Source organism: Falco cherrug, chromosome 9, assembly GCF_023634085.1.
Source record: "Falco cherrug isolate bFalChe1 chromosome 9, bFalChe1.pri, whole genome shotgun sequence".
Classification (NCBI taxonomy): Eukaryota; Metazoa; Chordata; class Aves; order Falconiformes; family Falconidae; genus Falco; species Falco cherrug.
In genome coordinates, this window is record NC_073705.1 from 38,325,112 (window position 1) to 38,339,365 (window position 14,254).

General features: G+C 49.7%; 1 protein-coding gene across 4 annotated transcripts in view; it reads left to right on the forward strand.

The window, feature by feature from the left end:
- Positions 1 to 14,254, forward strand: part of CDH23 (cadherin related 23) — a 213,404-nt gene that overhangs the window by 121,545 nt on the left and 77,605 nt on the right. For all 4 annotated transcript variants that reach the window (XR_008733842.1, XM_055720362.1, XM_055720363.1 and 1 more), the window contains 3 exons: positions 187 to 375; positions 8,926 to 9,075; positions 9,853 to 10,011. Coding sequence is in view for 3 of the 4 variants with exons in the window: in XM_055720362.1 (XP_055576337.1) it covers positions 187 to 375; positions 8,926 to 9,075; positions 9,853 to 10,011 (498 nt within the window). In the remaining variant the exon portion in view is untranslated. The remainder of the gene's footprint in view (positions 1 to 186; positions 376 to 8,925; positions 9,076 to 9,852; positions 10,012 to 14,254) is intronic.

Below are 14,254 nucleotides of genomic sequence, written 5' to 3' on the forward strand. Positions count from 1 at the left end.
TTAATGGGTCAGCAGTGTGGAATGGTGCTCAGGGTTAAGGGGCAATGCCAGAACCAGCTGAGCATCCTTCCCTGGCAAAGTGGAAGAAGCAAAAGCTGCAAGAGTCTCTAGTCACGGCATACACACTTTCTTTTACATTTATTCTTTGAAAAATAAAGGCTGCCTTGTTGTTTTCTCTCCTTGCAGGGGACAGAGCTGAACGATGACCGCACACCCTCTAATGCCACTGTCACCACTACCTTCAACATCCTAGTCATTGATGTCAATGACAATGCACCTGAGTTCAACAGCTCGGAGTACAGCGTGGCCATCACGGAGCTGGCCCAAGTGGGCTTTGCCCTTCCCCTCTTCATCCAGGTGGAGGACAAAGATGAGGTGAGGTATATCCCCTCCTGCAGGGGCTTCTGTCCATCCTTTGTTGGGTAGCGCTGGTGTGGTTTTGGGAGGTGCAGGGAAGAATAAGTCACTGAGGAACTTGTGATGAGGAGCATCTGATACCCACTTAATTCAGCTCTTACTGCTGCCGTTGCTCTGCTTGCTCGGTACCCTGAGTGCAGATGCCCTCCCCAAAGCATAGGCACAGCGTGTGCTTTAATGTAGTCAGGATTGCACAGCCACTGAGAGCCAGAAAATAGGATTGTGTGGGATGCTGATTCTCGCCCGCTTCCAAGGGCTCTTGTCGGTCAGTCCTTTGCCAGTCTGCTTTAGAAAGGGAGGAGGTTTTCTGCTGGGCTCTCAGGGGACCTGCCAGGGACGCAAAGGAAAGGACCTCCAGGTTCTCTGCCCCAATGGGGACAGATACCGCTGCTGTCAGGGAGAAGGTAAGAGATACCCAATGGCATGGGGCTGGAGAAAGTGTAGAGGGCACTGAGATACCAGTTCGTAACTGCAAATGAGCTGGGAGCATTGTAGGCTTGTGCCTCCCTCGTGTTAATGGAGCTCCTATTTGTTGTGCGCTGGTCCATGCCACGTAGGGACCGCAGCATGTTTCCCAGCCTTGGGCTTGCAGTCTTCAATTACTCTGATTATTTGACTTGTGCAGTTCACATCTGGCTGCTTCTGTGTGCTGGTACCCTCCAAGCCTGCCACGCTGCGTAGTGTCTGCTTCAAACAAGTACTGGTACCTCGTGGTGAACTTTCCAAAATCCCTTGGAAAGGCTCTGGCTACAGGCTTCTGCCATCCCTATTCCTCTTCAGGCCAAGTGAGATGAGGGGAGAGGGTTTGTGAGAATAAATGGCATTGTCAGGATGTTTTCCTGATGCTTCAGGTGAACAGTGTGGTAGCACTGAGGAATAAGAAATGGAACATCTCCCCCTGCCCCCAAAATCTCCTAAGATGCCTTTGCTGGCTGAAATGATGGATTTGCTTTTCCCCAGCCCTGGGTGGAGTTCACCACATCTTGTAAAGCCAGCCAGAAATCCCATTTTTTTTCATATGAAGTGATTATGACACGGAACTAATAATCTACTTGTGACATGATGTCACCGTCCAAGAGTTATGAGTTCAGCCAGAAGTGGTGCAGATGAGCTATTAAGCAGATAAAGAGACTGTTTTTTCTTGAAAATGTCAATTGCTAATAAAGAAGATATGGATATGACAGATGCTTAAGATAGTTTCTGAATAGAGCCGCTGTCGTGCTTTCTGAGAGATGTCAGCAGATCCGTTCTTGAAGGGCATTGTAACACTTCTGTTTGTGCCAGAAGGATGAAGGATCTGTCATTATTTCTGGTTAAAAGCTCATTTTACTGGAGTGACTCCCATTCAAGAATTCACTTTTCAGCCTTGCTAATTTTAAAATGGGAGAATAAAAAATAGCCTTGCCTTCCCGATCACACCAGCAAAAATAGACTCATTCTTTTGATGTATTTCTTTAACATCCGGAGATTTCCCCAAAAGAATTGGCTGAGATTTTGAAAACTGCTGAGAGGGAGGACCTCTTGTGCTAAGAGAGTCTGAAGAAGTTTTACTGTACGCGTCTTTGGAGACCATCATGTTAGCACGGATTGCTTTGACTGTAGCATTATTTTCACGGATAAGAAGCACAGGATTGCTGATGTCTTGGAATATCTGGAGGGAGGAAAATTATAAGCAGTTTGGGTTCTTTTTCTGCATTATCCTGTGGTGGACCTTTCTTGTTTCCCTTTGTGGATGCTTGCAACTGGACTAACCATCAAGGTAGCACTTTAGGGGAGAAAACTGGGAAGAGGATACCCAGGTCACAAAAAGATGTGAGAGAAAGTGGGACTGCATCTGCAGCGGCTTGTTCTAGCATTGCTTCCCAGATAGGGTATTTATAGAAGTCCCAAGACCCCCAAACTTTCAGTAAAAAAACTTACAGAATGGGAAGATAGTTGCCTGACAGTGATATTTTGGATGCTCAAATACCTCATGAGAGGCTTTTAATAGTGAAGGGATGGGATAGCGAGTACCAAGGTCTTCATGCAGGGATGTGCCCGAGGACATGGCTGACGAAGCTGTTTCACCAGCACGGCCTTCATGCTGGAGATGGCATGATTTGTTTGTGTAAGGGGCAAAGGAAAACATGAAGACAATTATACACCTCTCCAGGGAGAGCAGGTAAATAAATAAATGAGAGCAGATGGATACAAACACATGAAATCAAAGCCTACAGTCTTTGGGAAGATCATTTTACTCAAGTTTTGTCTCCTGTCTCCCAAACTATCTTGTTAAGTCCTGGGAGAGCCCCTTGGCAGGTTGGTTTCTTTCTTGAGCCGAGCCATCCAGCCTGTTCTGGCCCCTCTGGCAAATTTTGATGCTGTTCCTTCAGCCCTCATACTTGTTGAAGTCCTACTTGGATGAAGCAGCCCACACCTGAACCTTGCTGCACGTGGGGGTCCTGTGGGGTTGGGTGCCTTTGGGGAACCTGTTTGCCATCATGCTCTGGTTGTGTCTTTGTAGAGCTGGGGAAAGTGGTGTCCACGTGCCTCTGGCCCTTAAAACACACTGCGTGGGCTGCCAAGGCTGTTAAGCAAGAAGGTATTTTGTAACTAGGTCCACACAGCCTTTTCAGATGATGGTGTTTTGGTCTGTCTTTCTTCTGGTATGTTTTGCACAAACTTAAATGATTGCTTTTTGAAGGAGTTAGATTAAACAATTCAGCAAAGCACTTAAAAACCTATTTATGTTGCATGCAATGCTTGAAAGCCCGCTTGAAAGCATGCGCTTGAATTTACCTCTGTGTTTAAGTGCCTTTCTGGAGCTCGGCTGCGTTAATGTCTCAGACAAGGTATCTAAGCAGAGTGCCTCCAAGGAGAAACCTGTTCCTCTGAGTTTGTCCCTTGCAAACTCCCAGATGCCATCCCTCAAACATGGTCATGGCCTTGCTCCAAGAGGAGCTGGCTGGGGGTGGGAGGTGGGATGGGGAGCATCTCAAGAGGATGCACCCAGGTTGAGTTGAGATCAACCCAGATGTGGATTTGGGGTGCAGCCAAGAGGTTTTCATGTAGCTGTGCTGGTTTTACTTTTTGCAGTCTCTATGGCGTATTGAAAACACTTGAACACAGGAGAAATTGGTACGCAGGGTATGCACAGGGTTTTGGACCTGGCCTTCTATGAACCAAGAAAAAAGCGTTAATTTCTGTGCAGCTGAGTTTCTCTGTCTGCCACACAGTCAGAAAACCACTTGAATACCTTTCTAAAGCTGTTTGAGAAAATCTGTGGAAGTTTCCCAGTATTTAGACTGAGCTTGTTCTCAACTGGACACCACAGAAGACTGGTATCTATATGCACCGAGACTGGATTCTCCTCTCATTCATGTTGCAATAGATCAGCAGGGGCAAATAAATTCTGTGTATGAGATGGAAGGTTAAAGCCTTGAATTATCCATTTTTGCAGCAAGGTTTGTTTCCAGGTTGAGAGCAGGAGCCTTGAGCTGTGGAATAAGTTTACATTAATTCGGAGGGCTGATTAGCTCCAGCTCATCTGCTCTAGGGCTGGCTGAGATGGGGGACATGGATATCCTCTCTGGGTATGCTGGTACTTTACAGCCTGGTGGCTCGATACAGTATTTTAGGGAGAAGGCAAGGGTTTGGCCATGTAGGAGAAGGAGCAGGGCATCCCCCATGTGAGCTTCCTATCATCAGAGGATGTACAGAAGTATATTAAAAGAAATGGCAGCATACTTCCCCAGGACACGCCAGAGAAACCAGCTCTTCTACCATGGTTTTCACTTGATTTTCCTTGATGCGGTTGACTGAAGAAGAAGAAAAGGGCAGAGGCTGTATAAAGCGCAAGTATGATGGTCTGACATTTTAGAATAATTTTGAAACAATTCTCCAAAATAAGCATATTGAGGAAGATAAATGGGGAATTTAAAAAAAAAAAAAAAAGAAAAGAAAATACAGTCCATGGGAATATGCAGTATTTGTTGCTTAAAGCTACATCAGAGACTCGCATAGGGATATCATATGTGCCCATGTGTGTGCAGGTGCAATATATGAATCATCCGTAGCATATATATGCATATGACAGACACACGCACTATAAATATGATCTACGCAGCAAGGAACTGTAAAGGGGAATTGACGGCACTCGAGTATTCTCTCCCAAAAGTGCCAGCTGCCAGTCGGGCTGAATTAGATTTCACAGGGGTTTTTGCAATACATGGAATTCACCAGCAAATTACCCTTAAAGAGGGAAAATCAATCATTTGGAGCAGAGATAAGCTGAAGGCGAGGCAGCCTCGGATTGATCCCGTCTGTGCAGGCGTGTGTGGAATTCAGCAGATAACCTGGGGAGAATGGGGAAGGAGAAAACTCCTCCAGGAGTGGGGGAGCGGGAAAGGACTGACACTTTGGACAGACAGAAAGACAGGAGAAAAGGGCTGCCAGCGTGGGGAGGAGGATCGGAAAGGCAGGGGACCATTTTGCTCCAGGCATCCTGCATCACACACGACCCCAGTGGGGTCCTTAGGGATGCAGGGGACGAGCAGCTGTGCCCAGTGAGCCCTCCAAAGGGTTATTGATACTGTCGTGCTCATGTGCTGGGTGAGCAGTGGGTGCTGGGAGCCTGGGCTGGCTGGTTGGGCAGTGGGAGAGAGGCAGGCAACTCTGGAGAGGCTATTCAGAGCAGTCGAGTTAAATGCCTTGAAGTGGGTGGAGAGAATAACCCTCTTTATGCCGTTTGTTTTCAAAGGAAGGATTAAGCTTTATTTGTTTCTGACTAGCTAGAACCCCAGGCATAAGGTATCCAAACTATACAAAGAGGCACTAATTGCTTTTTTTTAAAAAAAAAACACTTCCACCCCTTCCTCCTCCACCACTCCTGAACTCTTAGCACTTTCCTTTCTTTGCAAACTTGCCAGAATGAGAGCTATTAAACACTCCTCAGCTTTTTGTAGGTAATAGCCTGTGCCTAGAAAGTGGCTGGGAGGAAAGCTGGAGTTAACACTGGATTTTATGCTTCAGAAAGACAGGGCTGTCCCTTTTGTAAAAGCAAGCTGCAGCTGAGCTAGGATAGAGAGAACCAAAGGCAGCCCTGTACTGTGTCGGCATGAAGAGAAGAAAACTGAGGATCCCAGGCTGCTTTTCCAAAATCTAAGCTCACTTTGTGCTGAAAATGATTGCAGGCCACCAACCTACCTGTGCACCTTGGTGATTTCAGGGAATGGTATGGTTGAGGAAGTGGTGGTTTGATTGTCTAGGGGTTTGGGTTGTTGTTTTTTTTTTTCACTTTGAGTTTTTTGCGTAGCCACTGGTAAGTGATGCTAAATAATTGCTTTGACTGGTGGAAGGCTGAATGATTTCTGAAGCATTTCTATGTGCACTCCCATGAGAAAGGGGCTGAGTAGGAGCAAGAGTGATGGATGAAGCCAGTGGGCGATGTTGGGTGAAAAAGCAGGGATAAAGCTTATGATGCATCCTCAGTCAAAGCTGGAACAGCTGCTGTGGCTGCTCCTGGCCTTCTGCTGTGAAAAGGGGTTCCTGGATTTGTGGTGAACCATGCCCTGTGAGCGTGTCTTGTGGGTTGGGAGAGCAAATATTTGGCCGTGATTCGTAGCAGGTGCCTAAGCAGGGCCCACATGGTGCCTGTGACTGACCTCTGGAGGGATGCACATACCCACCTCCTGGCATCTCACAGCCTCACACCTGAGCTTCTGCCCTTACCTGCTGGTCCGTGCTGTGCTGGCTGTGCCCAGGGATGGTCTTCCCTCTGCTCCAACCCCCTGGATTTTAAGGAGGATATTGGGTATGTGGGGCTGGCAAACAGGCCTGTCACAAATTGTTATACTATGAAGCGTTTGGGGTAGATCAGTAAGTGGTTGCTTTTTTGGAACTTGAGTATCGGCATGAGGTTGATGCTGGCATGGTGGCAGCAGGGACACGATGCGGCTCCTATTACACGCTCCGAGGAGTACACACGCAAAGAACAAAGTCATAATTACACCCAACTGCAGCTACGATTGTCTTTTAGCTGAATTGACATGAAATTTCCATCAGTTGCGGCGCCGGCTATGGCTCGGAGGAGGTTTGATTGCTGGGAAGGAGGCAGCGGGCAGCAGCCTCAAGCCATAGTGAGTGCTGGCCCCACGCACTGGCACGGGATGAGATGAGCTGGGAAATGTGCGGCTGTGTCCCAGCTTTGTGCAATAGCGAACTTCCCTCCGAAGCCTGTTTCTTTATGGCTCAATTTGTTTCGGATGGAAAGCGCATGCAGACGGGTTTATTATTGTAGGGTTGCTAAGCCTTGGCAGGCTGCTCGTTTATTTATGCCTCCAAAGGAAGGCAAAGGAGCCAGTTTGTTTTCAGTGATGGGGGGGAAACTTGAGCAGTACAGGAGACGGTGGGTAAGGAGGCTGGAGGGGGGAAATGAGCAGGTAAAGCAGGTCATGCACCGATAGCACACCAGTGCGTCCCATGCTTGTCCTTGGCACCGCAAAGAGATGATGCTCGACCGTGAGCCCACCACTGCACACCAGGACCTTTGCAAGCCTGGGGAGATAGCGCTTGGTTTTCTTCTTCACGAACACATTTCAGATCCGTTGTTTGCTCTGGGTGGCAGGAGCAGGTAGGAAGGGGTGAGGAAAATGTAAGCAGCTCCCTGTGGCTTCCTCCAGAGCAGAGAGGGTACTAGCTGTGAGCCGGGCTGAGCCAGCCCCTTCTGCTGGGCAGCTGATAACAATTTGAATATTCAGATTTGCTTTCAGCCATCCGCAGGGGGCTCGCAGGCTCCGGGAACCAGGAGCAAGGAAAGCAGCATGGGGGCAGAAACAAAAAAATAAATAGCCGAATAAATATATAAGTGGCAACTTGCAGCAGCCCTCCCGAGAGGCAGATGTATTCCCCTTCTCCAGACCTCACATGGGGAGACTGAGGCACTTGAGGGGCTGCTAATTAGGGATGGTGGGTATCTGGAGGCTGATCTCCTTCCCCAGCTGGAGGGGAATTAATCCACCCAGCTCTCTTCCCACAAATACTTGGATTTCTTTTGATGTTTCAACCTTTATCTCATGGCTCCAACAAACTCGCTTCTCTCCTGCTTCCAAGAAAATCCCTCGCATCTTGCCACCACAAAAGGTGCTTTCGTGTACTGTGGGGAGGGCACTGAAAGGTGCTTTCATGTACTGTGGAGAGGGCACCGGGCCCTGGGAGAGACACCAAGGGCTCAACACTAGAGCTGGGGAGAAATTCCTCAGTGAAATGGCTTTTTGTTGCTGGTGGAAAATGTTCATTTGTTATAAATTGGCATCTGAAGGGTAGGGTGTGAAATATGGTTTGGGGAGTGATGCTTCCTCCTGCCTTTCTCTGTATCATCTGCTCCCTTCCTCCCAGGCTCTGTACCAGTGTCAGGGAGCATCCCTCACTTGTGCTGAGGTTGGCATTTCCCAGCTGGCCAGCAAAACAGCTTTTGGAAGGAGCTAAGTCTGCCCTAAGACAGGTCCCTTTTCTTCTCTCTGTAGGGATACTGGCTCCCCGCCGTCCACCAGCTGAGCATTTCTGGGCTCCTGGGGCAGTGGGTACCCTTTGGGGCTTGCTCCTATCAGAGATGCTCAGCTTGCCCACAGCTCCACAGGCTGCTGGGGGGTGCAGGGGAGGGAATTCTTCTTGTGTCACTGGTTCTCAGTGGTCACACTTAGCCAGTTTTCGCTATTAGTGCCCCTTCGAGCATTTAATTGGTCCCTTTTTCTGATAGGTGGGAGGTCATTCGAGAAAAATTGGAAATTCAGCTCTGGCAGCTTCTGGACTTGTTTTTCACGTGCTCTACTGGGCCGTGCTTTGGGAAGGGTTGTTGTGCCTGGAGCGAGGGTCCTAAAGTGCTGCTGTCAGTATATTGGTGGTCCTGCTGCTTTGCTGGCCAAGCCTTGGGAGAAGAGGAGTTTTCCACTTCACAGTTTGAGCTGCCTTACTAGAAAGAGCCCTCTGCATGGGAGAGGTACCCATGCTGGGACCGCAGCACAAGGCAGTGAAATCCAGGTGTGTGATACCCTGTGCAGTGTGTGGCTCTTAGAACAGTAAAAAGGATTTTCCCTCCAGCTGTGTGCAGTGCAGGTTCATCCCAGGGATGCATTCCTTTCATGTGCACATAGATTTTGTATAAAATGGGTGCACGTGAAAAGAAGATTCATAGAGTTCACATGCATTGTACACCCAGTAAGCATAATAAAATGCAACAAAGAGTGCTTAAGGTTGGTGCCAAACCCTATCACTCGGTTAACCAAACCCAAGCAGAGAAACGCTCCCCTACGTCTCCAATAATTGCATTTTTGCATGTATGAAGGCAAAGGGCTGTACCCAAGCTGCTGGCGCTTGGAAGTTTGCACCTGATGCGCAGGCTTTGCAGCAGGGTCAGTGCTTTTGTCCTGCGCTTGCCTCCAGGTTGCCCCTGGTGCCCACAGCCTTACCTGGGGACTGTGCCTGGTCCTTACTCCTTTGTCACTGTCAAACCTTCCTCTCTTCCCTTCCCAGGGACCCAACAGCATTTTTGAGGTTTACCTGGTGGGCAACAACTCCAACCACTTCATCATCTCGCCGACCTCTATCCAGGGGAAGGCAGACATCCGCGTCCGTGTGGCGGTGCCACTGGACTTTGAGACCATTCCTCGCTACGAATTTTCGGTAAGGCTGCACCTCTTGCTTTATGGGATGGCCATGTTTTTAAGTGTGACCTATGAGTGATCAGAAACCATGCTTCTCCTCTCTCTAATCCACACGATGAAACTTCAGAGCATTACAAAATGGCCAAAAAATGGAAATAATAAAGAAAAGGAGGATGTAGGGGAAGAGATTTGCTCTGCATCTTCTCCCTGTTTCCAAGATCTGAAAGCTCTGCTGCAAGAGCCGAAGTAGACCATGTTCCCCCTTGCTATGTCATGGGGCTGTAAAGGCTTTATAGAGTATAAAACTTAGTTTTAAGTGCACCGATCAGGCACCAAAGCTCTCCCCAGCCTCCTGCTCCAGCTTTGTCTTGCTCTCTGCCTGAGCCGTGAATTCACAGGGAAGACAAAGCAGGCTTACACTGCACCAGTCCTGCAGAGACGCTTTCATACCACCCATGGAGAAAGATGAGCAAAAGCTTTCCTAGCCTTTCTCCCGGTTTCAGTGGGGTGGCAGGTCCCGGTTCCCCAGTTTGCCAGGCAAAGGCTAGGACTGTTCAGGGCAGGTGGTGCGGGATGCTTGACTCGCCCAAGGACTGAGGTCACCCAGAGCCGAGCAGCTCCTGGGGGAGAGGGAAAGAGGTTGCTTCTGTTTTTTGAGCAGCTATGCTTTGGTGGTTAGCACTGAGCATGGAGCTCAGGAGAGTGTTGTTTTCTGCATTAAAAAAGAATAGATAACTTTACCAAGCTTTGCAGACAGTGTGTCCAACCTTGTCCTTTGCTTCCCACCTCTGCCCAGCTCTTTGCAAATGAGAGTGTCCCAGACCACGTTGGCTTCGCGCGTGTGAAGATTTACCTCATCAACGAGAATGACAACCGCCCTATTTTTAGCAAGGCTCTGTACAACGTCAGCCTGTTTGAGAACACCACTGTGGGCACCACTGTCCTTCAGGTCCACGTGAGTAGGAGCATCCTGGCTCTCTTTGCGTTTGGCTCCATGGTGCCCGTCACCAAGGGATGGGCTGGGGAGCCTGGTAAGGGAGTGGTGGGAGATGCTAGCGGTGGGTTGTAGCCCTCCCATGGGCTTTTGGAGCAGATGTTTTGACCTTCCCTGGTCTCTGGGAGACATGTGTGGTTCCCACCACATTGGGAACTTGGGGAATGTCCCGCACTGATAGGTCTCATATGCAGACAACAGCTTCTCCTGCAGACACTGATCCCAGTGGTCATGGTCTTGCTTCTCCCTCCTCCTCACTGCGTGCAATCCACTGAGTACTTCAGTCTCATCACATATCCACTGCCTCTCTCTTAGCTTACTACTTATGGGAAAAGATGCTCTGGTACCTTCTGAATTTGGTCATTTCATCAGTGAGAGTGAACACCCAACTTCTGTCTTTCAGCGTGGGTTTTCTCACTGCCTTGTTTGGAAGCACCAACTTCCTCAACAAAATTGAGGTCAACTGAGCCAATAAAAGGGTGAAGGGTGGAAAAAGAGGGGAATGACTGTATTTAGCAGAGTGTGGTATTAAATGGCTGGTAGCAGAATGGTGGTGCAGCAGACAGAGGCGGTGACAATAGCGGGGCATTTCCATAAGGCTTGTCACTCCCATGTAGGTTAGTGGAAGCATCCAGAATCCATGGCGAGAAGATACATTTCCAGGTGCGTGAAGACACTGTCAGTCTATATCAGTGCCAGTGTGGGGCATAGCAAGAACCAGAACAAAACTCTGCACTGAAAAATAGTCAAAGAAAGAAGCAAAGCTGCTCTGGGACAGGAGATATCAAAGTGGAGAGCATCGAAACCCCTGCTAGGCTTTGGATGTGTTATTACTGCTATCGTTTGTCGTACATGGTTTAGCTTGGCTCCCTCTCAGGCTGCCCTCCCGGCTCCTCCCTTTTCCCCGCTCTGCCGGGATGCAGCCCCCAGTCTCCCCTCCACACAGGCATGCCGATCCAGAGAATAAAAGCCCTGACAAAAGGGTTGGGTGTATGCGCCTGTGCGTAAGTGTGTTTACTCTACAAACAGATGGTGTGAAACTGTATAGAGCCCCTGAGCTGTTCCCATCTGACAGTTATTAATATTTCAAGCAGATGCTTAGCTAGTCAGGCCATCAGACACTAAACAATGAGATTGTTACTGCGTCTCCTCTTTCCCCAACTTCCAGCTATGCCAGCATTTCGAGCGAATGCAAAATGCCAGGAGTTGAATCTTCTATGATAAATCAGAATGGATGCAATTAGCGTGGAAATCCAGATTGCCCTCCCAGCTGATCCCAAACTTTTAACAATCCTCATAAAGTACCAGCTCCTCCCGCTGCTGCCACTCGCCTTCGAGATTCAGCCCTCTGCTTGCTTCCACGGCACTGCACGACTGCGTGGTGCCTTTCCAACTGTCCCACGTGCCACAGACAAAAAGTCTGCTTTCCTTGCTAATAAATTCTCCCTTTTCTTTTTTTCCTTCTTTTCTGCTTGCCTAGGAGCACTTCAGGGGTATTTACCCGTAGGGGTTAGGGATGGGTTTTTGACAAAAGCCTGGCCAGCCACGTGGACCGCGCACTTCTTTGGTGGCCGCTGAATGACGTCCTCATGAAAGGGGACTCTTGTTGCCCCCCTCCCCGCCCCCCCCTTGCTCGGTGCTGCAAAATGCCTCTTTGTGCAAATAAGTGCAGGTTTTGTGCCAGCATTTGGAGGGCCAGTGGGTTTCCAGGGTGCTAAGGACAAACCAGGAGGTTTGTGAGATTGGGATGAACAGGAGAGTGCATGGGCTGGACCAGCAGTTACTGAAGGATGGCAGGAGGCTTCCTGCCGGTGGTGGCCAAACACAGCTGGCAGTGCAGAGCAGCGCCTGCAGCTCTTTCCCAGCAGGGAGGTGAGCAGCTAAAACCATGGGGGCCAAGGCAATGGGAGATCGCTGATGATCTGCCCAGCCCAACATCCTAGGGAAGGAGAAGTTACTCCTAGCAGCCCAGAAGACCCTGGGCTGGCTGCGCATCTTCCAGCAAGCTCTTACCTGGTAGCCCCCCTTGGGTGTGCATGGTCGGGTGGGTGTAGGCAAAGGGAAGGGGCTTCCTTCATAACCCGGGAGGAACAGTGAACCTGCCCTGCCGAGCCAGCACACTCCTTGCTGCCGCCCTTTCCCCGCTGCCCTCTGCTTGGCCAGCTGGAAATGGAAAGGCAAAAAAAAGGAGCAAGCAGACTTCATTTGTGGTGACAAATGGCCATTCATCCCTGCAGCATTTCAGCTCCTAATGTCAGTGACAGCAGAGAAACATTGCCTGTTACATGTATAAATCAACTGTAAAACAACCTGAAGTGCAGGCAGCCAGCAGGGACCCAGAGCCCCTGCCTGCTTTCTGCTCCCTGCCTCCCTCCCTTTGCCCAGAGATGCGTGGGCTCCCATGCACGCCCCTGCAGCTTCCTGCGCAGATCTCCGTTACTTCCCTGGCACAGCACAGCCTTGTCCGCCCTCTAAGATTTTGTTTGTCTGCTCTTTGTTCTCTATTTTGCATTCCTGCTGATTCCCTGTCTGTCCATGCATCCATCCATTTGTCTGTTTAATTCTGTCCGTGAAAGGCATTTATCATATAGATTCCAATAGTAATTTGCTTGCACGAGAACAGCTGGAGAGTCTAGGCTTGACGGGAATGGCTCCTGCCCTGTGCAGGCAGCCTGCAGTATGCCCAAAGGCAGCCTTCTCCCTGCCTCCTTGCTCTTTACCCACCTGATAAGCCACTTAGGCCAAAGGTGGCTTGCGCGTGTGCTTTTGCAGAGATCAGTGTGAAGGGATCCTTACTCTGGTCAAAGCTTCCAGGTTGCCCCATAACAGAAATCATTGCAGTTTGGAGTTATGCATGCATTGCAGCCTTCAGCAGGCTGTCTGGGTCTCTGCCCCAGTTAGTGGCCTTTTCCCATGCAAACTTCTTTTTTTCCCCTGCCACAGGCCCTGCTGCACAGGGGTAGCTGGGCTGGAGAGGCTCAGAGCTCCTGCACAGCAGCACGCTCCTGCTGCAGGGCAGGGGTGAAGCTGGGAGGTGACCAGCGCTCAGCCTGAAGATATGGGCAAGTTCTGCCCCAGCTACCAACAGATATTGCAATTTTTTTATTTTTTTTCTGAAACAACTGGCCATGAAGCCTTTTAATAACATAACAGAAAAGGTCAGAGAAAGAATTTCACACTTCTTGAGCAAGCAGGCAGCTGGTATAACTTCATGCCTTCTAGGAACAAGAGGCAACAAGAACGTATACTGCACCCTAAATTAACTGGGTCCCTGACAGCTCTGGCCAAGTGCTGCCTGGGCAGTTGGTGGCTTTCAATGGGTGCCGGCAGAAGGTCCCAACAACTGGTTTTCTCCTGGGGTGAGAGGAGCAGGAGAGAGGAGGGTATCTCCAGCCCTGTCTCTCCCAGCTGGGAAGCCAGTAGCTGCAGGAGAGGATGAGCTGCTGGAGTAGTGACGCAGATGCAGATCTCAGACCAGATGGAAACTGTATCTGTTACAGAGAAGGACAAATCAACAGGCAGATGATGGAGGGATGGATAAAAGGGTACAGTCCGAACATCCATGCCTTACTCTAACAGTATTGAAACAAGCCTTGCAGGAAGCGAGGTCAGGCACAGTGACATTCCCAGGGCAGATCCCCTCTACAGGGGAAGAGCAATTGCATGGGAGCAGGGAGACCCAGAAGGAATGCCCTCTGCTTTGGGACAGAGCGCTGGGAAGGGGGTGAGGTCTGGGACTACAGAGTATGAAGTGGGTCCAGTCCATTAGTTCTGTTTGAGTCCAGAGGCAGCAGAAGCCCTCAGGCATGTGTCCCCATGCTACTGCTACTCTCCATCCTGCTCTAAACTGCCTCATTGCCGACAGCAGGGTGTAGTATCACTGTTTCACAAGCCCCCGTGTAGCACATCAGCTGAGATGAGAGCAGAAAGAAAAGTCTCAATGTCCTCTATGCCCCATGGCTGTGAAGAGGACTGATGCCGGTTGCTCATGTCTCTGCTGCTTCCTTTCCCAGATGTGGAGGCTTTGAAAGCAGTCCCCTGGGCTCGCATTCCACTAGCTGTGGTGGGGCCCCCACGAGGAGCTCTTCTGTGACCTGGGGAGGTGGAGAGTCAATGGCACTACATGGAGCTTTCAGCTGAGAAACTTTTTTGGGTGGAAGAAGCTATGAAAACATGGCCTTGCTTCTGGGGTCACCATGACCCA